Source organism: Myotis daubentonii, chromosome 3, assembly GCF_963259705.1.
Source record: "Myotis daubentonii chromosome 3, mMyoDau2.1, whole genome shotgun sequence".
Taxonomy (NCBI): Eukaryota; Metazoa; Chordata; class Mammalia; order Chiroptera; family Vespertilionidae; genus Myotis; species Myotis daubentonii.
The window spans coordinates 106,794,372-106,816,574 of record NC_081842.1 but is presented as its reverse complement, the minus strand read 5'-3'; the positions used below and the strand labels follow the sequence as shown (position 1 = coordinate 106,816,574).

General features: G+C 43.9%; 1 protein-coding gene across 1 annotated transcript; it reads left to right on the top strand.

Moving 5' to 3' along the window:
• Window positions 1-1,311: 1,311 nt before the first annotated feature.
• On the top strand, window positions 1,312-21,558 carry LOC132230541 (transmembrane 4 L6 family member 4-like). Its single transcript, XM_059688154.1, has 4 exons — window positions 1,312-1,485; window positions 2,233-2,322; window positions 17,109-17,245; window positions 21,374-21,558. The coding sequence occupies exons 1-4, from the start codon at window positions 1,312-1,314 to the stop codon at window positions 21,555-21,557; spliced, it is 585 nt and encodes a 194-aa protein (XP_059544137.1). The 3' UTR covers window position 21,558.
• The last annotated feature ends 645 nt before the right edge of the window (window positions 21,559-22,203 follow it).

Sequence of the window (22,203 nt, the reverse complement as noted above, 5' to 3'; positions counted from 1 at the left end):
CCATCGCTTTTCCCAAGAGGCTCAGGAAATGTCAGGTCATGGCTGCACACAGGTTACAATATACTGACTACAGCCAGGTCAGAAAGGGCTCGCTTTTGTTCAGAGCAGACTCTACATCATTGAAGAGGAGGATCAGATCTTCAGATTCCAGAGTTCCGAGGTCCACATTGGTTCCTGGGAGACAGTCCAGAAAATCAGGGAAACGGGTCTGCTGAGGATTGATGTTCATGGGTGCCTGCCCTGCGTTCTCCCCTGCAACAGAATGAGAAGAAACCATGTTCACTCCTTTTTCAGGTTCTTGAAAGAGGGGCAGTTCAAATGTTAACATAACTCACGTCTTCACCTGTGCTATGCCTATACGGAAACAGATTTCGTTGCTATGGGTATAAAATATTTCATCTCTGAGCAAAATTTCAGCTACCACACTGACACTGAGCTGGTGATGCTCACTCCTAGGAGATGCAGAGGTGCCAGGGGAATCTGCAACTGTCCTGGGTAGACATGTCCAGAGGGACAAGTCCTGGGAGACAGGGGAGGCACAGGTGAAGGCCCTGGGGGTCTGACCTGTGCCTTCCCGAGACAGTGGCATGAAGAGCTGTTTTGTGAAAGAGTCGAGAGGCCCTGCCTGTTAAGAAATGCCTTATCACAGGGCTATAATCTCAGGATTTAATTGCAAGCTTATATGTACCCATATCCTCCCTCTATGTTCAAAGATAATAGTGAGGAGTTTCTTTTAACAGTGTTATTAAAAGGCTGTCTTCATTGGTGGCACTAGGGATCAATGTCAAAGCATTTTATAAAGTGGGTTCTGCAGACCATGCCCCTCCCTCCACTCCACCCCCCACACCATCTGCCTTTCTCACAATGCAGGCGAGTCACAATGTCTGTGAGCTCAGAAAGGTTCTGAGATGTCTTGCAATAAAGAAGTCTGCTTTATTTTGTTTAAGCCACCCTTACCTAAGCACATGTAATCACCTAATCCAATTTTGGCAGAACTTGTATCCTGATAGAACCACAGTCTGTGGAACACTTAGTCTCCATGGCAAAATAGTTACTCTGAATCGAGCATAAAACACCCAGGACTCCGGGCCCGGGAGAAGGTATAAATAGCCATCGGCATTGAGGTTCTGATCCATTTGAGAAGCAGAAGCAACACCAGGGCACAGTTCCCAGGCTGGCTGGCTTCTCAGCTCCAACATACAAATTGAACTGGGACATTGACTAGGACCCTCTGGCTCATAACTTTGAAGAGACCCTGTGAAGGAGGCAGTGAGGGAAGTTTTTCTCGGTCCTGTGCCATCCTTCCCCAGCATGTGCACCGGAGGGTGTGCCAAGTGCCTGGGGGACACTCTCATTCTTCTTTCCATGATTGCCTTCCTGGCTAACATCCTTTTGTTTTTCCCTGGAGGAAAAGAGATAGACAACATCAATCACCTTTCTGAAGAGGTCTGGTTTTTTGGAGGAATATTAGGAAGCGGGTTCTTGGTGAGTATTAAAATCCTCCTGAAGGAGATTTTCACCCCATTCTTCCAAAATTGGGCACTTTGTAACCAGGGAGCTACTTAGCTGCTAACAAAAGCCTAAGCATTGCTCTATGAAAAGTCAGTGCCTTAATTGTTCCTTCTCCATTAGGGCCTGACAAGGACCTGTCTGCTGCATTACTAGGTCATTTAAACTTGGTCTGGTGGTTCTCATGGGCCAAATAAGTTCCAGGAACCAAACTGAACATCACAGAATTTCTTAATTCAAACAAGAGAGGGTGCTATGGGGAGGGGGAGAAGAGGGTGGAAATATACTTTATAGCAAATTGAGTGACTGAACCACCAAGAGAAATAGGTGTCAGAGGATTTTCTTCCACTCATGCATGAAGGCTTTCTTATTCCTGTTTCCAGTAGAGACTGGGAGCTTCTGCTTTAGAGAGAGATCTTTATCATGACAATCCAGGACACCTGTTTTGTTTGTTTGTTTGTTTGTTTTTTCCTAACCCACCATCTAAATGGAGACTGGGGGTGTCAGATCTTGAAATCTTGGTCCATTGAAACTACAGTTAAGCCAAGTGGCATCAAAATACTCAATGACACTGGTCCACCCCACTAGCCATGCTCTGTCATTCCTGCCATAACCTTCAGCCACCAAATCCCACATCAGGGTGTGGCTCCTCACACAGCCAGGCAGGCGTGGGCCTTGCTTTCACATCCCACACCCATTCTGAGGTGCTTCTCTTGCTGACAGATGCTCCTTCCTGCTAACTTGTTCTTGGACCTGAAGTACAATGACTGCTGTGGGTGCTGTGGCAACGAGAGGTGTGGGAAGAGATTTGCGGTGAGTCACGGGGGGTGGGGGTGGGGGTGGGGCAGGCACCATAATTATTCCCAGGTACACTGTCCACTCCTGCTGGACATCTTAAGGGTGGAGAGGAGTAACCAGCCCCAAGCATGACTCTGGGAACAGCTGGTGCAGGGATAAAGATGTAATTCTTCCTGTGGATGGAAAGTAATTATAATGATAAATTTAAAATGCCACCTCCGATTTCACAAACAAGCAGAGATGTCAGAGCTGGAGGGCTGCAGTGGAGCCCTTTAAAGAACGAGGCTGGGAAGGCAGAGATGGGGAATGGCCCTCTCCCCCAGCCATGAGAGGCCCTGAGACCCTAGACAAGTCATTTCCTTCTCTGGTCCACCTGTAAAAAAGGGATTAGACAAGATAACAAATGGTAACCTCCTCTCCCCTTTAGCCCCCTAAATTCCCCATGCACACCATTGCCAGTTCACTACCTTAGTGCCCAGCTCTTCCCACTTCTCCCTGCATTTTGACGCAGGACTTCTTCCTTCATGTAGCCATCCATATTTTCACAGACAGAGAGAATAGGCATCCCTGTTCCTCTCAGAGTGGGAAGAATTCTGGGATGTAAGGTCGGTCCCATTTCTACAGCTGGCCAAGTCACTGTCCTGCTCTCTGCCTCCCTTTGCTTACCTGTAATATGAGGAAGTTGGACTAGATCAGAATTTCCCAATTTAGGACAGGCTTTGCTGGTATTCAGATATGCTATATTTTTCAATAGCATGGAAGGTTATTCCCTTTTCAATTCTCCTTCAATCCTTTGAGTCTATCATGAAAAAGAAAATCTTATTTTGTTAACCCCAAGAAATCTGAGGCATTTCTATACACCAATAGTGAACTTTCAGACAGAGAGATTATAAAAACAATCCCGTTTACCATTGCACCAAAAAAATTAAGCTACCTAGGAATAAACTTAACTAAAGAGGTAAAAGACCTCTACTCAGAAAACTACAGGACGTTGAAAAAAGATATAGAGGAAGACATAAACAGATGGAAGAACATACCCTGTTCATGGATTGGTAGAATCAACATCATTAAAATGTCCATACTACCCAAAGCAATCTATAAATTCAACGCACTTCCCATTAAAATACCAACGGCATACTTCAGAGATCTAGAACGAACTCTCCAAAAATTCATCTGGAATAAAAAAAGACCCCGAATAGCTGCAGCAATCCTGAAAAAGAACAAAGTAGGTGGGATCTCAATACCAGATATCAAGTTGTATTACAAAGCCACTGTTCTCAAAACTGCCTGGTACTGGCACAAGAATAGGCATATAGATCAATGGAATAGAATAGAGACCCCAGAAATCGGCCCGAACCAATATGCTCAATTAATATTTGACAAAGGAGGCAAGAACATACAATGGAGCCAAGATAGTCTCTTCAATAAATGGTGCTGGGAAAATTGGACAGATATATGCAAGAAAATGAAACTAGACCACCAACTTACACCATACACAAAAATAAACTCAAAATGGATAAAGGACTTAAATGTACGACGGGAAACCATAAAAATTCTTGAAGAATCCAAAGGCAACAAAATCTCAGACATATGCCGAAGCAATTTCTTCACTGATACAGCTCCTAGGGCACTTGAAACTAAAGAAAAAATGAACAAATGGGACTACATCAAAATAAAAAGCTTCTGCACAGCAAAAGAAACCATCAACAAAACAACGAGAAAACCCACTGTGTGGGAAAACATATTTGCCAATGACATATCTGATAAGGGCCTAATCTCCAAAATTTATAGGGAACTCATACAACTTAACAAAAGAAAGATTAACAATCCAATCAAAAAATGGGCAAAGGACCTAAATAGACACCTTTCAAAAGAGGACATTCAGAAAGCCAAGAGACATATGAAAACATGCTCAAAGTCACTAATCATCCGTGAGATGCAAATCAAAACAGCAATGAGGTACCATCTCACACCTGTCAGACTGGCTATCATCAACAAATCAACAAACGACAAGTGCTGGAAAGGATGTGGAGAAAAAGGAACACTTGTGCACTGCTGGTGGGAATGCAGACTGGTGCAGCCACTATGGAAGACAGTATGGAGTTTCCTTAAAAAACTGAAAATGGAACTCCCATTTGACCCTGTGATCCCACTTCTAGGAATATATCCCAAGAAACCAGAAACACCAATCAGAAAGGATATATGCACCCCTATGTTCATAGCAGCACAATTCACCATAGCTAAGATCTGGAAACAGCCTAAGTGCCCATCAGTAGATGAATGGATTAGAAAACTGTGGTACATCTACACGATGGAATACTATGCTGCTGTAAAAAGGAAGGAACTCTTACCATTTGCAACGTCATGGATGGAACTGGAGAGCATTATGCTAAGTGAAATAAGCCAGTCAATAAAGGAAAAATACCACATGATCTCACTCATTCATGGACAATAGAGACCGTTATAAACTTTTGAACAATAATAGATACAGAGGCAGAGCTGCCTCAAACAGACTTTCAACCTGCAGCGGGAAGGCCGGGGAGGGTTGGGGGGCAGGAGGTAGGGGGGTAAGAGATCAACTAAAGGACTTGTATGCATGCATATAAGCATAACCAATGGACATAAGACACTGGGTGATAGGGGAGGCTAGGGGACTGTCTAGGGCGGGGGGATAAAATGGATACATATGTAATACCCTTTGTAATACTTTAAGCAATAAAAAAATAAAATAAAATAAAATAATAAAAATAGTAAAAAAAGAAAAAGAAAAAAGAAAATCTTATTTTGATGGAAAGAAGTTCTTACTATTCCTAACCCCTCATGTTCTCCCTTTCCTAACAAAAGAACAAGCCCCCAGCTCCAGGGTTGCCAGCAACATTAACAAAGAATGATATTGTGTTCTGTTTGCTAAAGATCCTAGTTTTTCATTCAGATGATGATATGAATGAATGAAAGAGAGGGTTGACTTAAAGAAAAGTATTAAGAGATCAATACATTGATGTGGCAAAGATGAAGGTAGAACTGGAATGAAGGCGGGATGAGGAGTGAGGCCATCTCCTGCTCCCATCTCCTGAGGTTCTGTTGTCCACCTAAGAGACTTGAGAGCCCAGTGATAAACTATACACACTTACCTTAACTTCTTCAAGGGAAAGCTATTTGTTCTGAAATAAAATCATGTCATCAGCCCTAACCAGTTTGGCTCAGTGAATAGAGCGTTGCCCTGCAAACTGAAGGATCCCAGGTTTGATTCTGGTCAAGGGCATGTACCTTGGTTGCAGGCACATCCACAGTAGGGTGTGTGCAGGATGCAGCTGATCGATGTTTCTCTCTCATCAATGTTTCTCTCTATCCCTCTCCCTTCCTCTCTGTAAAAAAAAAAATCAATAAAATATATTTTTTTAAAAATCATGTCATCATTCTTTCTTGCCACATTTGCTCATTTATTGAATCAAACAATACTTATTGAGCACATATGAAGGACTGAGGCTGGTGCACAGCACATAGCACACAGATTTTCATGGGAGAGGAAAGATCATTCAAAGAAAACGTTCTCACCTTAACACCATCACCAGTCCCAAGTAAGCATCAATTATTATAATAACCTTTAAATCTCATTTACAAAGAGATATAAAATAGCCACAATTTATGTGATCTATATATATAAAAGCTTAATATGCTAATTGTCCCTCTGACCATTTGACCATTCGACCAGTCGCTATGACATGCACTGACCACCAGGGAGCAGATGCTCCCACTGGTAGGTTAGCTTGCTGCTGGGGTCCAGCTAAATGGGACTGGGCGAGATGGGACGGACATGTCCTGGAGCCCTCCTGCGGTCCCTCTGACGGTCCCTCCCTGACCCTGATCATGCACCAGTGGGGTCCCTTTGTCTGACCTGCATCCTCTCCCAATCCACAGGCCAGGCCGAGGGACCCCACTGGTGCACAAATCCGTCCACTGGGCCTTTAGTATAATTATATTACATGTGTTATATATAATGTGATATTTTTATATTAATAAGATAGGAAGAAATATATAACTCATTTTCCCCTTGAAATGTAATCTTGTTCAACGTGGAAGACTTTGGGGGGATAAGTTGAAGATGAGAATTTTGCAATTAAGGCTATTGATTAAAAAGAAAAGAAGACTCACTGTTTAGAGTCCACCAGCTCATTCCTTGGTATTGAATAGAGGTGAAGATTAGCCTGTTAAAACAAGGTTGTTTTTTTTTTTTTTTAAATCTTTATTGTTGAGATTATTATAGATGTCCCTCCCCATAGCTCCCCTACACCTGGTTCCCACCCCAGGCCCTTGCCACCCTATTGTCTGTGTCCATAGGTACTGTATACATGCATATAATATCTTTGTCTAATCACTTCCCGCACCCTCCCACACCTGCTAATCTCTGAGAATCGTCAGTCTATTCCATTTCCATGCCCCTGCTTCTATTCCATTCACTAGTTTATTCTGTTCATCAGATTTTTTATTCATTTGATTTTTAGATCCACTTGTTGATAGATATGTATTTGTTGTCACTTTGTTGTTCATAATTTTTTATCTTTACCTTTTTCTTCTTCCTCCTCTTCTTAAAGAATACCCTTCAGCATTTCATATAATACTGGTTTGGTAGTGATGAACTCCTTTAGCTTTATCTTGTCTGTGAAGCTCTTTATCTGACCTACAATTCTAAGTGATAGTTTTGCTGGGTAGAGTATTCTTGGTTGTAGGTTCTTGCTATTCATCAATTTGAATATTTCTTGCCACTCCCTTCTGGCCTGCATAGTTTCTGTTGTGAAATAAGGTGACAGTCATATGGGCATTCCCTTGTAGGTAACTAATTGTTTTTTTCTTGCTGCTTTTAAGATTCTCTCTTTGTCTTTTGCCCTTGTCGTTTTAATTATGATGTATCTTGGTGTAGTCCTCTTTGGATTCCTCTTGTTTGGAGATCTCTGCACTTCCTGGACTTGTAAGTCTATTTCTTTCACCAAGTAGGAGAAGTTTTCTGTCACTATTTCTTCAAATAGATTTTCAATATCTTGCTCTCTCTCTTCTTCTGGAACCCCATAATTCAGATGTTGATACACTTGAAGTTGTCCCAGAGGCTCCTTACACTATCTTCATATTTTTTTATTCTTTTTTCTTTTTGCTCTTCTGGTTAGGTGTTTTTTGCTTCTTCGTATTTCAAATCATTGACTTGATTCTTGGGATCTTCTAGTCTACTGTTGAATTTCTGTATATTATTCTTTATTTCAGTCAGTGTATGCTTAATTTCTGACTGGTTCTTTCCCATTTTGGGGGCATTCTCACTAAGATCCTTAAAGGTCTCACTAAGTTCCTCAGAGGTTCCTAGAAGACTCTTGAGTAGCCTTATAACTGTGGTTTTGAACTCTATATCCAGTAGTTTGCTATCTTCCATTTCTTTCATTTGTGACATGTTTCTTTGTCTCTGCATTTTGGCTGCTTTCCTGCGTTTGTTTCTATGTATTGGGTAGCTGCTAAGTCTCCTTGAGTTGATAGAGTGGCCTTGTGTAGTAGGTGTCCTATAGGGCCCAGTGGCTCAGCCTAAGGTGACACTCTTGGTGCACCCCTTTGTGAGCTGTGTGCACAGTCTTGTTGTAGTTGAACCTTGATTGCTGTTGGTATCACTGGGAAGAATTGACCTCTTGGCCAATTGGCTGTGGGGACCAGCTGCAATTACAGTGGGGCAGGACTTAGCCGGGCTTAGGTGCTCACTGAGTCTGCCCCTTGAATGTGTCACTTGTGGATGTGAAGAATTGTAATCTGGTATGGTCTCACACTGACCACTCGGTACACTGGCTCTTGGATCTCCAAGGAGGTGCAAAGTCAGTCACTGCCTGGGGCCACCTAGCAGGAGCTACAGAGAGATATGCAGATTCCTCCTCTTTGTATCAGGTTTGGAAGTGCCCAGATAGGGCCCAGCTGTGAAGCAAGGCAAGCTGGTGCTGGTGCCAGCCTTGGGTCTTTTATTGATAGCTTTGGGGCTCCCTGACCCAGCTGCAACTTGTTTGATGGGTTTTAGGTTGAGAAAGGACAGGCCATTCATATTTAAAAGCCACTGCGCACAGCTTGGGGGGGGGGGGGGGGCTTGTAAATTGGGTGGGGCGAGGTCTTAGGGAATCTCCAGGGCGGAGCAAACAGAAATAGCTGCCAGTCAGCCCTGCACTGGGAAGGTCCCAGCACGGCAACAATGATCGTTGCGAGGACCTTCGTCTGAAAGAAAGCCACCCCTGAGTTCCTGCCCAATGCCAGACAGTCCAGTTTCTCACCCATATGTGTCTGGGTCCCCCAGAGCTTTGCCTGGCACTGGAGCTCAGAGCAAGCAGGAGCTTGTAAATTCAGTTCAAGGTGCCAGCCTTTTAAGAGGAGCAGCTGGGTCTCCAGCAGCCTGTGTGTCACTCAGCCCCAATCCGCACTGGTTTTTACAGCCCGTAGTTCTTACTGCCAGTAGGGACTTCTTTCCCCAGCCCTGGAACCCTGGGCTGGGGGGCTGGTGCGGCACTGGGACACCCTGATTTTCCATGCAGCCTCCAAAGAGGCGATCTCCCTTCTGATTAAAAACACGGCTCATCCGGGTGCTGGAGCAGCCCATTCCATGCCTCTGCACCTCCTACCAGTCTCAATGCACTTTCTTCTTGACCTCTCTAGTTGTAGTACTTCCACTCAGCCAGCTTTCCTGTAGTTCTGCATGATAGTTGTTCTGTATTTTAGTTGTAATTTTGACATGGTTGTAGGAAGCAGCAAGTATAGGCGTTTACCTATGCTGTCATCTTGGTTCCTCTCAAAACAAAGGTGTTTTTATCTTTTGTTTTTAGATTTATATACAACTTTAATGAGATGTAAAATAACATTTAAGTATCATACAAAACTTGTTTTTAATTAGATTTAAGTGCAGTCCAAGAGGAATGCCAAGAAATCACGCTTTTACAAGTCCAGTTGAGTAAATAGGATCTGAAACATTTGCTCTGCTCAATTCCAGTTGTCCATCTGAGCTCCCTAAACTCCCTCGTCCCCATACCGGGTTGGGATCTGCCCTTGTTGTGAGTTGAGGATGACACCTTCAAATGACTGTCCAGCTGTCCACAAGGCCAATGCCCATCAAAGGAATAGCCAAGCCAGTCTGTAAACCAAGGCACCCAGCCACAGGTGCCCTGGACCAGAGACCACCACCTTCTAGGTGGCCAGAAGAAGCATTTCTTATTTTTGTTTTGTTTGTAATCTGCTGCCAACTTTTAAAAATAGAGTTCACTAAAGTATGTAGACACCTTACTTCTTTTTCAAAAAGTAGGTACTGCAGGGCCTGCATGTTGGCACAGTGGCCTTCACTGGGCAAGGCTGAGCCCTTTGTTAGTAGCCCCACCTCACCCCTAGGAGCCGTTGCATCATGCCCTGCTCTGGAGCCAGGCTCCCTTTCGTTCTGAGAATCTGGACAAAGCAATAACCATTCTATGAAGACAGGTATCCACAAACATTTGTCAGGCAAAGAGATTTGGGCTGGAAGCCAGGTCTCCTCAGACACACAAACTATCAACACTAATAAAAGAGAAAAATGGTAATTGGTGTACGACGATACCCTTGTCATTGGCTAATCAGGGCTATATGCAAATTAACTGCCAACTAAGATTGGCAGTTAACTGCCAACAAGATGGCGGTTAATTTGCATATGTAGGCACAATGCAGGGAGGCGAAAGGGAAAGCAGGAAGAAGCCCCCTGCCACTGACAGTGATCGGAAACCCGGGAGGAGCTAAGAGCTGGCTGGCAGGGCAAAGGCGGCCCTGGGGCCGCCTTTGCCCTGCCCCCCAGCCATGATCGGAGAGTCAGGTGCCTTTTCCGCCCTGGCCAGTGATAGCAGGAAGTAGGGGTGGAGCCAGCAATGGGAGCTGGGCACGGTCAAAGCTGGCAGTCCCAGGAGCTAGGGGCCCCTTGCCTGGGCCTAAAGCGAAGCCCACGATCGCGGGGCCGCTGCAGCTGTGGGTCCCCGCTGCCCGAACCAGACGCCTCAGCCAGAGGCATCCTGCAGGGGCAGGGGCGGAGCCCGCGCGATCGCAGCACTCCCCGCTGCCACTGCAGGTCCCCACTGCCCGGGCCAGACGCCTAGGCCAGAGGCGTCAGGCCTGGGCAAGGGGCCGATCCTGCAATTGGAGGGTGATGGGGGTCAATGCCCGAGGGCTCCCAGTATGTGAGAGGGGGCAGGCTGGGCTGAGGGACACTCCCCCCCACACACACCCAGTGCACGAATTTCGTGCACCGGGCCCCTAGTTCTATATAATAAAAGGCCAGAGACCGTAACAGTGTCACAACCATAATGACCATTAGACCAGAGCCACCACAGCCCCTCGCGGGGCTGGCCCCACCCACCAGTAAGCGGTTAGGGGTGGTCAGGTAAGCAGATGGCCCCTTGCCTGGCTGTCCCTGCCCCCAAGCAAGCGGTTAGGGGCAATCAGGCAGGCAGGCAGAGTGGTGAGGGGTGATCAGGCAGGCAGACAGTAGTTAGGAGTGATCAGGTAGGCAGGCAAGTGGTTAGGAGCTATCAGGTAGGCAGACTAGCTGTTCGGGGAGATCAGGTAGGCAGATGGCCCCTCGCAGGGCTGGCCCTGCCCCCCAGTAAGCAGTCAGGGGTGATCAGGTAGGCAGGCAAGTGGTTAGGGGTCATCTGGCAGGCAGGCAGAGGTCGTTAGGAGCAATCAGGCAGGCAGGCAGAGAGGTTAGGGGCGATCAGGCAGGCAGGCAGAGGGGTTTGGGGCAATCAGTCAGGCATGCAGAGTGATTAGGGGTGATCAGGCAGGCAGGGGAGCAGTTAGGGGCATCAGGCAGGCTGGCAGGTGAGCGGTAAGGAGCCTGTGGTCCCAGATTGCAGGAGGGATGTCGTGGATTGGAGAGGGTGCATGCCAGGCTGAGGGACACCCCCCCCCCACTCCTGTGCACGAATTTCATGCACCGGGCCTCTAGTCTTCCTATATATACGATCTTTTGTTGACCTTAAAAAAGTAGACAGCCTATTTCTCCAACAAAATGGGTTTATTTGGAAACAACAAAAAGTTGCAACTTGAGACATGCAGTTTAATGGTGAACCACGTGCAAGTCCCAAGAAACACAGGAGAGGACACTCTTTTCTGGAGAAAGGCAGTTGGAAGAGCTCTTGTAAACAGTTCTGACTGGTGGCTCCATGGTTCAAGTAGCGCTTGAAAGCTCCCCCGAGCCTCCTGACTTCCATTTAAAAGAAGTTTCTCTTTATTATTTTATACTTTCTTTTCAATAATAGCAAATATAGATACTCTAAGATTCTTAATCAGTAGTTTAATAACTCCTGATTAATAATTAAAACTCAAATAAAGTTAGCAAAAAGATGTTTCCTTATATGCTGTTTTCGTTCTGTGAGAGAACCAATGCCATCCACATGGCAACTTGAGAATAAGAGTATCTGGTGTTAGTGGCAGTGTGTCATGGTGTGCATGTATTTGAAGGAGTGGAAGTTACAGGACATTAGGCTGGGAGGGAGGAGACCCAGATTCATAATCTAGCTCAGCCCGTTTTAGACATGCAACACAAGAAAGTCCCAAGTTAAGAGCATGGGCTTTGGAAGCAGCGTCTAGGAACTCAGCCCCATCCTATCACTTCACTATTTGTCTTAGAGCAATGATCTTAAATTCTAGTTGTCTCAGCTTTCTCTGGAAAGTTATACTACCCACATCACAGGTGTGCTAAGAGGACTAAATGAGATTATGCATCTAAGGCTCTGATGGAATGAAGCTAGTTTTTTGTTTTGTTTTTCTTTTGGGTTTTTTTTTTGTATTTTTTAATATATTTTATTGATTTTTACAGAGAGGAAGGTAGAGGGATAGAGAGTTAGAAACATTGATGAGAGAGAAACATCAATCAGCTGCCTCCTGCACACCCCCTACTGGGTATGTGCCCGCAACCAAGGTACATGCCCTTGACCGGAATCGAACCTGGGACCTTCAGTCTGCAGGCCGACGCTCTATCCACTGAGCCAAACCAGTTAGGGCAGAAGCCAGTTTTATTAGTTAGAAAGTGAGGTGCTGCAGTAGATGATTATTGAGATCTTTTATATAAAAATATAATTATAAGAATATTTAACCATTTATATAGTGGCAATTCTGGCTTTGAAACACTTTTGACCACTTTTAAGATGTGAGAAACCCTCCCTTTAGAGAATCTGTTTTTCGTTGAGACACCCACTCTGGCATGAAGGACCACATGTCAACAGGTATTTCCAGACCACGCAGAGCTGCTCTGAAAGGCGAGGCGCAGCATTAGTGGACACTCACCTCAGTGGAAGTTCTCAATGGCTGCACTGGGGCGATCTGGCCATTCCTAGAGGAACACCGTCTGGTCTAACTGAACAGCAGCTTGGATGGAACATGAAGGTGGCTCAGAGACAAAGAAGCTAGATAAGCTCTCTCCAAACTGGAGCAGCATTTCCCCAAATGTGTTTTTGCAAGAACTCACCAAAAAAAGTTATAAGTTCCATGAGATTAGAAAACTCTGCAAATTACCATATGTACCCCAATATAAGGCAATAATTAACATAAAAACAAATCTTAGGCCCTAACAGGTTTGGCTCAGTGGATAGAGCATCAGCCTGCAGACTCAAGGGTCCCAGGTTCGATTCCAGTTAAGGGCATGTACCTTGGTTGCGGGCACACCCCCAGTGGGGAGTGTGCAGGAGGCAGCTGATCAGTGTTTCTCTCTCATCTCATCAATGTTTCTAACTCTCTATCCCTCTCCCTTTCTCTCCCTGAAAAATCAATAAAAAATATATATTTAAAAAAAATCTTAGTTTCCCTTAAGGACGTTTCAAAATAAGCTCTTAACTAAGATTAATATATAAACTTTCAGTGACATATGCCTATTTTAAATTACGTTATATAAAGTATAAAATAATTTTAATATATTGATTTTTGAAGTATGACTGTTACCTCCAGGCATCTAATTTTTACAACAGACCTTTAGGTAGGCTTTCTGGTGTCCATTTTATAGATGAGAAAACTAAGGCTCTGAGGAAATACATTATGTAGAATCATCACAGAGAAAAGTAGCAAAGCTGAGATTTGAGCCTGAGTCTGCTGACTTTTAAAATCATGTGCTTTGCAGTACACCTTCATGTCACCAAAGTAAAGCAATAGAGGTGATAATTTTCCAACTCTATTTTCAAAATTATTAATGTGTCCGCACTACTCTTTTATTACTGTTTTGAATAGAAATTGCATCTCGGGGCCTAATTTTTCTTTTATCTATAAGAGACAGCTGAATGGGCTCCAAGATTCTTTAGGCCTTCCATCTACTTATATAAAAACCCTGGGTGTAACATCACATCCCAAAGCTTGACCAACCGGAAGGAAGGAAGTCAGTCCTGCAGGGGTTGTCTTGGAAACGGCTGTGCCCTCCTCCAGCTGTTTCCCAGAGGGTGAGGTTTCAGGTAGGAACCCGCCCTCGGAGAGGAGCGTGGAAGTACTGAATCCTGGGTTGCCTTGTCAAGGGCTGCGCCCTCCCCAAGCTGTTTCCCGCAAGGTCTGAGGGAAGAACCCACCCTCAGAGCGCCAGGAGTGCCCAGCAGCAGTCAGTCCTGGGTTGCTGAGGCAGAGGCCACAGTGTGGTAGAACTCTGGGTCTGGCCCAACAGGGGGCATGGCCGGCCTTCTAACCAGACCCTGACATTAGGGAGGAGGCAGCCCCATTCCTCACAGAATCTGCTGTTGGATAGCTTATTGTCAGTGGCCTGCCAGCCAGGAACCCCATTCACCTGCACCCCGGACCCTGACGGGAGAGCGGAGGGAGCCCCATTCCTCCCGGAATTGACAGGTGGCCAGCTTGCTGTCAGGGCCTGCCAGCTAGGAATCCTATTCACCTGCATATTTGTATAAAGTTTTAATACATTATATTAGAGGTCGTGGTGGTACTGTTTTACCCACAGTGTCTACAGGAATTACTGCAAATTTACTTCTCGGTGGAAGAACCTTTCATTCCCAATATAAATTACTGATTCCATTAAATGAAACTTCAATTTCTAGACTCAATATAAAGAGTGAAGTTGCTAAAACTATTAAAAAGGCCCAACTTCTCATTATTGATGAATGCACCATGGCATTGAGTCATGCTATAAATGTCATAGACAGATTACTAAGAGAAATTATGAGTCTGAATGTTATATTTGGTGGGAAAGTTCTCCTTCTTGGAGGGGATTTTTGACAGTGTCTCAGTATCTCAGTATTGTACCACATGCTATGTGATCAGCCATAGTACAAACGAGTTTAAAGTACTGCAACGTTTGGGGGTTTTTCAGAAAGTTGTCTCTTACAACAAATATGAGATCAGAGGATTCTGCTTATAGTGGATGGTTAGTAAAACTTGGAGATGGCAAACTTGATAGCAGTTTTCATTTAGGAATGGATATTATTGAAATCTTCTGTGAAATGATTTGTAATGGATCAATTATTGAAGCTACCTTTGGAAATACTATATCTATAGATAATATTAAAAATATATCTAAATGTGCAATTCTTTGTCCAAAAAATGAGCATGTTCAAAAATTAAATGAAGAAATTTTGGATATACTCGATGGAGATGTTCACACATATTTGAGTGATGATTCCATTGATTCCACAGATGATGCTGAAAAGGAAAATTTTCCCATCAAATTTCTTAATAGTATTACTCCTTCGGGAATGCCGCGTCATAAATTAAAATTGAAAGTGGGTGCAATCATCATGCTATTGAAAAATCTCAATAGTAAATGGGGTCTTTGTAATGGTACTAGATTTATTATCAAAAGATTATGACCTAACATTATTGAAGCTGAAGTATTAACAGGATCTGCAGAGGGAGAGGTTCTGATTCCAAGAATTGATTTGTCCCCATCTGACACTGGTCTCCCATTTAAATTGATTTGATGATGGTTTCCTGTGATGCCAGCATTTGTGATGACTATTAATAAATCACAAGGACAAACTCTAGACAGAGAAAGCATATTCCTACCTGAACCTGTTTTCGCACATGGTCAGTTATATGTTGCTTTCTCTTGAGTTTGAAGAGCATGTGATGTTACAGTTAAAGTTCTAAATACTTCATCACAAGGGAAATTAGTCAAGCACTCTGAAAGTGTTTTCACTCCTAATGTGGTGTGCAGGGAGATATTAGAATAAGTTTAATGACTTTATCAGTCATTGTTTGCATCAATGTTGTTTTTATATCATGTTTTTGTTGTTTTCATATCATGTTTTTGTCATTTTTATATCATGCCTCTGTTGTTGTTATATCCTTTTGTTACTGTTTATTTATTAATAAATTTATATATGATTTTCATATACATTTTACTAATTTCCTTTCATCTCTCACACTTCTATTATAGAGAAAGGGCAAATAGCAATATTAAAATATCTCCGCTAATTAATTCCCTTTTAATGTGCATGAATTTTGTGCACCAGGCTACTAGTCCTATATAATAAAAGCCTAATATGCTACGTGTCCAGTCATCTGTTCAACCAATCAAAGAGCAATCCTATCTAATAAAAGGGTAATATGCAAATTAACCATCATTCTGTCACAAAGATGGCAGCTCCTATAGCCACAAGATGGTAGCTCCCAGTCCTCTCAGCCCCGCAGAGTCCCCCAGTCCTGGGGGAGTGGCCGCTGAGAGCGGGCAGCATGAGCGGCCTGTTGGAATGCTTGCTTCGTTGCCACAGTGACCAGGCCAGCGTTCCACCCTGGCCGCAGAGGGACTCTGGGCAGGAGGCACAAAGTGGCTGCGGGGGGCGGGGAGGAACGCTTGCATCATCGCCCTAGTGACGAGGCAAGCATTCTGCGCCTGGCTGCAGAGGGCCTCTAGCCAGTCCAGGCACAGAACGCTTGTGTTGTTGCAGGCCAGGCTGAGGGACCCCACCCCCCATGCACGAATTTCATGCACTAGGCTTTTAGTATGCTAATGATATGCTAAGGCTGCTCAACCGCTTGCTATGATGTGCACTGACCACCAGGGGGCAGACAGTCAACTGGTCGATCAGTCACTATGACATGAACCGACCATCAGGGGGCAAATGCTCTGACTGGTAGGTTAGCTTGCTGCTAGGGTCCGGTCGATCAGGACTGAGTGAGATGGGCCAGACACGCCCTAGAACCCTCTGGCAGTCCCTCCCTGGCCCCAATCATGCACTGGTGGAGTCTCTTGGCCTGGCCTGTACCCTCTCACAATCCGGAACCCCTCGGGGGATGTTGGAGAGCTGGTTTCAGCCGATCCCACAGTCCAGGCTGAGGGATCCCACTGGTGTATGGTTCATGCACCGGGCCTCTAGTATTACCAGGTATATAATTCTATTTTGATTTTATGATTAAGTTTTTAAAAAAGATGCTAGTAATCTATATCATATAAAAACATTTGAAAGAACTAAAATGTTGGGCTTGTTGAACCCAAAGAAAAACTTTTAGAGAGTGGAAGGGGAGGAGATATGTTAAATGCAAAACATGTTTAAGATATAAAAGGTCTGCAGATATTTTAAAAGCTGCTACTACATGGAAGAGAGGTTGGACTTAATGATTTAGATCTCAAGGAGAATTTTTAGACTTCTGATTTTTCTCATAAGCAGAGCCTGTGTGCTAATGTCACCAAAATCATTATAGGAGACCCCAGAGGCCCCATCTTTTGGAAAGACTGATATCTGCCTGTAACGTCCCGTAGCTACCATGCTCAACAGCAGGCTGGTTAAGTGTGTTGAGAACAACCTGTGGACCAACTTAAGAACCTGACTGTCTCTCTTATTCTCTTTCAGATGTTCTCCTCCATAATATTTGCTGGGATTGGATTCTTGGGTGCTGGGTACTCATTTGTCATCTCACTGATCTCAGTCAGGCATGGTCCTAAATGTCTCATGGATAATAACGAGTGGGGCTACCCCTTCCATGACGGGTAAGGTACACCCTTCAATGCCCATTCGTCACCACAAGGGACACAGTCAGATAAATGGCCAAAGGGAGACACTGCACATGTCCTGTCATCTTTTTCTTTTAATTGAATTTATTAGGGTGACATTGGTTAATACAATCATATAGGTTTCAGGTGTACAATTCTATAATACATTATCTTTATATTGTATTGTGGGTTCAACACCCCAAGTCAAGTCTCCTTCCATCACCATATACACTTTTCTACCCCCATACTCCCCTTTTCCTCTGGTAATCACCATACTGTTGCTTGTGTCTATGAGGTATTTTTTTTTATTTCTTACACCCAGCCCCACAACCACCCTCCTCTCTGACAGCTGTCAGTCTGTTCTCTATCTATGAGCCCGTTTCTATTTTGTTTGTTTATCTAGTATTTTATAAATTAGATTCCACATATGAGTGAAATCATATGGTACTTGTCTTTCTCTGATTGGCTTATTTCACTTAACATAATGCGCTGTAAGTCCATCCACGCTGTTGCAAAGAGTAAGAGTTCCTTCTTTTCTTATGGCCAAGTAAGTATTCCATAATGTAAATGTACCACAGCTTTTTTTATCCACTCATCTACTGATGGTCATTTGGGTTGTTTCCAGATCTTGGCTATTGTAAATAACACTGCTATGAACATGGGGGTGCATATATTCTTTACAATTAGTGTTTTGGGCTCTTCAGATATATTTCCAGAAATGGGATTGTTGGGTCCAAAGGCATTTCCATTTTAAATTATTTGAGGAAACTTCATACTGTTTTCCACAGTGGCTGCACCAGCCTGCATTCCCACACAGTGCACAAAGGTTCCCTTTTCCCCATATCCTCACCAGCACTTGTTTGTTAATTTATTGATAATAGCCATTCTGACAGGTGTGAAATGATAGCTCATTGTGATTTTAATTTGCATTTCTGTGAGGATTAGTGATGTTGAGCATCTTCTCCTGTCATCTTAATTTGCAAGTATCAGGCATGTTGGTCTGTGAGGCAGAACTGGAGGGTGGACTTAAGTTGCGCAAGATCTCACCTCTATCTGCTGCTTTGACAGAGACCAGGAGAGATCACAAAAGAGGGCACCAAAGCTGGCCTGAGGGAAGGAGATTTGTGGTGTCTCCACTGACAGTCAAAATTTATTAGCAGACACATGAGACAACTAACACAGGGGACATGGTCTCTGTCCTTGTGAGTGTACAATCGGAATAGAAGACAGACAAATGGCCAGACTATGTATGACACAGAATGCTGGGAAGCACAGAAGGGGACCAAAGCCAGGCAGAGTGGCCAGCAAAGCAGTGGGGCTCCCCTGTCCTTCTTTCAGCTACAAGAAGTGAGTTGCATGAACTCCGTGATGCTCCATTCTGATGTTGATGGATTACTGCTGCTCCATGGGAATGCCCTTCCCAAGAGCAGGATGCTGTAAAACTCCAGCTCAGTAAACTGGCTGTACACTGCCTCAGCTCCCCTTGCTTCACAGAGTGTGGAAACATGATTTGCCCCCAGGTCCAAGGAATATGAGGTCGGAGAGTTGGACACAGCAATCATTGCTGGCATCTCTGAGAGTCTCAGAACCTGGGAGTTTGGGGGATGGGAGAAGGGCCTGGACCAGTATCTGAGGTGGTTTGTGAGTGGGACTGAGAGGACTGCCCCAGGCACCAAACTCAATCCTTGTTTCCAAGTTCCTTGTTTCCAAGTTCCCCGGTGAGCTGATCTGGTGAGCTGATCTCACCACCAGGAGGTGCTAAAGGCACAGTTACCTATAGCAAAACTTTTAAAAAAGGACTTTTCCACTCTCTAAAGCCGTGGTTCTCAACCTTCTGGCCGTTTAAATACAGTTCCTCATGTTGTGACCCAACCATAAAATTATTTTCATTGCTACTTCATAATTGTAATGTTGCTACTGTTATGAATCCTTATGTAAATATCTGATATGCAGGATGGTCTTAGGTGGCCCCTGTGAAAGGGTCGTTCGACCGCCAAAGGGCTCGCGACCCACAGGTTGAGAAACGCTGACTAAAGTGAGTTCATGAGAGCTGGGTATGGGACCATCACCTCACAAGCAGGGTGTGAGTGTGCCCACTGCACACACCTTCAGAAGAGGGAAGAACTCAGGACTGCCAATCACTTTATCTCAGGGTCTTCTCTTTACCAAACGTGCCTGGAAAATATTGTCTCCCTGTAACTTCCTATCATCATCAAGTTTAAAAACTGTAAAGAGGGATAGGACTACATGGAAAAATGCAGAACAGAAAGACGTGTGTTTAAAAAATAGTAAGTACTGAAAAGAAGTCTTACACAACAATATGTACGGTGTATTATCTCAATGACTTCTCACAACTGAGAGGTTGGTTTTAGCCTCTTTTATAGATGAAGAAACTGGTACTGCTGCTGGGAAAGGGATAAGTAACTTGTGTGAGAAATACACCCTAGTAAGAGGAATGCTTGTATTCAAACCCAAGTCCATTGAAATCCAAAATACCATACTCTTTCCTTTAGACCAGACAGCTCAGATTAAGTGAAATAATAACACTAGCATTTATTGAGACGTAACGTATGCCAGGCACTGTCCTAAGCACTCTACTAGAATCAAGCCTAGTATTAAGTCATTTAATCACAATAATTCTATGATTTCATAGATAATGTTCCCATTTTACAGATAAGTCACACAGCTAGTGAGCAGCTAGAACATGTGCTCTTATGGAAAGGTCCATTGATGCTATGAACAATGCTTTATTTTTAAAGCAAGAGCAAATGCCCTTTCCTTTGTTCTTTCGACTGTTAAATGCCAAAGTATCTTCCATCCGTCCGTCATTGCAAACGTTTTTCAAGTTTTTACACAGAATGTATTAAATAAGTGTGTACTGATTACTAAAAGATTCATCATGTCAAAAAGGTCTAAAAACAATAAGGTGGGTGTTGACTTAGTAGCCACATGCAGATGGAGTTTCCCATTGAGGCCTTGGGAGGATAGAGGAGCCATAAAGGAAGACAGGGAGACCAATCTGTGGCTCTGAGAATGTGAGAGGAAGGATAATGACCCAAAGGACTGACTGTTTTCCTGGGGTTGGCGTTGAAGACAGCGTGCTTCACTTTCCTCCTTCATGGCATGATGTGCGTTGTCACACAGTGGACTCCTAATATACAGTTTGTAAATGTATTGCAGTTCTCCTATTTCCAAGTTTTTATAAGATACGTATTAAGGCAGCAGATTACTTAGTGCTTCTAGGTAATTAAATCTTTTTGCAAGTGGAATTCCCACATGTTGACAAAAATATACTTGAGTCAAATTTACAATTTGTTTAGAATTAGGCCTTTAAAAAAGACAAGCTCTCCCCTTTAACTATGTGACACGATTATACTTTACATGACTTCAGATGGCCACTAGACGTGGCAGAATTTGTCAAATGTCCAAGTGGTCCCAAATCACAGTAGGTGGAACCAAGCCCAGGTGGTGAGATTCTTTTCCTGTAATGTCTTCATTTTCCTGGCTCCCCGGTAGATACTGAGTTTACCCATCCTCTCAGTCAGCTCACAAAAGTCACTCTGTCAGCTCTGACCGGTTTGGCTCAGTGGATAGGGCATCGGCCTGTGGACTGAAGGATCCCAGGTTCGATTCCAGTCAAGGGCATATACCTTGGTTTCAGGCACATCCCCAGTACAGGGTGTGCAGGAGGCTGCTGATCGATGTTCCTCTCTCATTGATATTTCTAACTCTCTATCCCTCTCCCTTCCTCTCTGTAAAAAATCAATAAAATATATATTTTAAAAAAGTCACTCTGTCATTTAGCTCTGTGACTTATGGGAACTCACTTAATCTCTCTGTGCATCAATGTCTTTATTTGTGAAATAGAATAAAAGAAGCCTAAGGCTTCTATAAGAAATAAAATAGTTAAAATGTAAAATATTTGGAACAGAGTCTAACACATAGTATACAGTCTATAGAAATGTTAGGTATTATTAAAAATATGGGTATTACGTGATGTATTTCTTATTGAGATTATGTTTTGGATAAAAAGTATTTCAAATGAAAAATTATTATCGTGACTTTCTAGTCTAGGTATTGCCTACATTTTACAGCTGTTTCCTTTCTTTCCCATGCCCCTGACAGGGATTACCTCAATGACAAAGCCTTATTGAGCAAGTGCAAGGAGCCCAAAAACGTGGTGTCCTGGAATCTGACCCTCTTCTCCATCCTGCTCATCATAGCAGTGTTCCAGATGCTTCTCTGCACCATCCAGGTGGTTAACGGCCTCCTGGGGACCCTGTGTGGTGACTGCTGTGGGGTAAGTTGAGGACTTTGTCCTTACTTCTCAGGATGGGAAGCCAAGGCTGGCCTCCAGCACTAGTGGAATGACAGCGTGGAGAGGGTCGCAGCTATAGAAAGCCACAACCAGGCTGGACAGTCTGGCAGCTCCCTCTGTCAACCCAGGGAACAGTGACATTGTGTTGCTGGAACCCAGAAACTCTGTCCTCTGTGCATGTTAACATCCAGGCACAAGTTGACCCAAATTTTTAGCTTACATCCAGTTGACCATAGTCCTGGAGGCAAAGGACTGGGTATGCATAGAGAAATGTGCAGTGATGTCATGTGAAAGTCCCCAGGAAGTGGGCATGTGTCACTGTAGCGCATCACAGCCTGGCCTGAAAGGTTCTCCCCATTTCCTAACTAGAGCTACAGAGTGGGTTAAAGTTGCCACATAATATATGGTATAGGCTCCAGGGAAAGAACAGAACACACCAATGCAAAATCTGTATTTTTATAATCCAGATGAGAGACATAGTTATGTAGGAGAAAGCATTGAGAATTGAGTATAGGTAACCAGTAAGTGGCAAGAGTAATCTGTAGAACAGGGGTAATGGGGAGGGGAAAGGGGAAAGGGAAAACAAACAAAAGGACAGTAATAATAACAACAATAATAATATAATTAACTTTTTCTG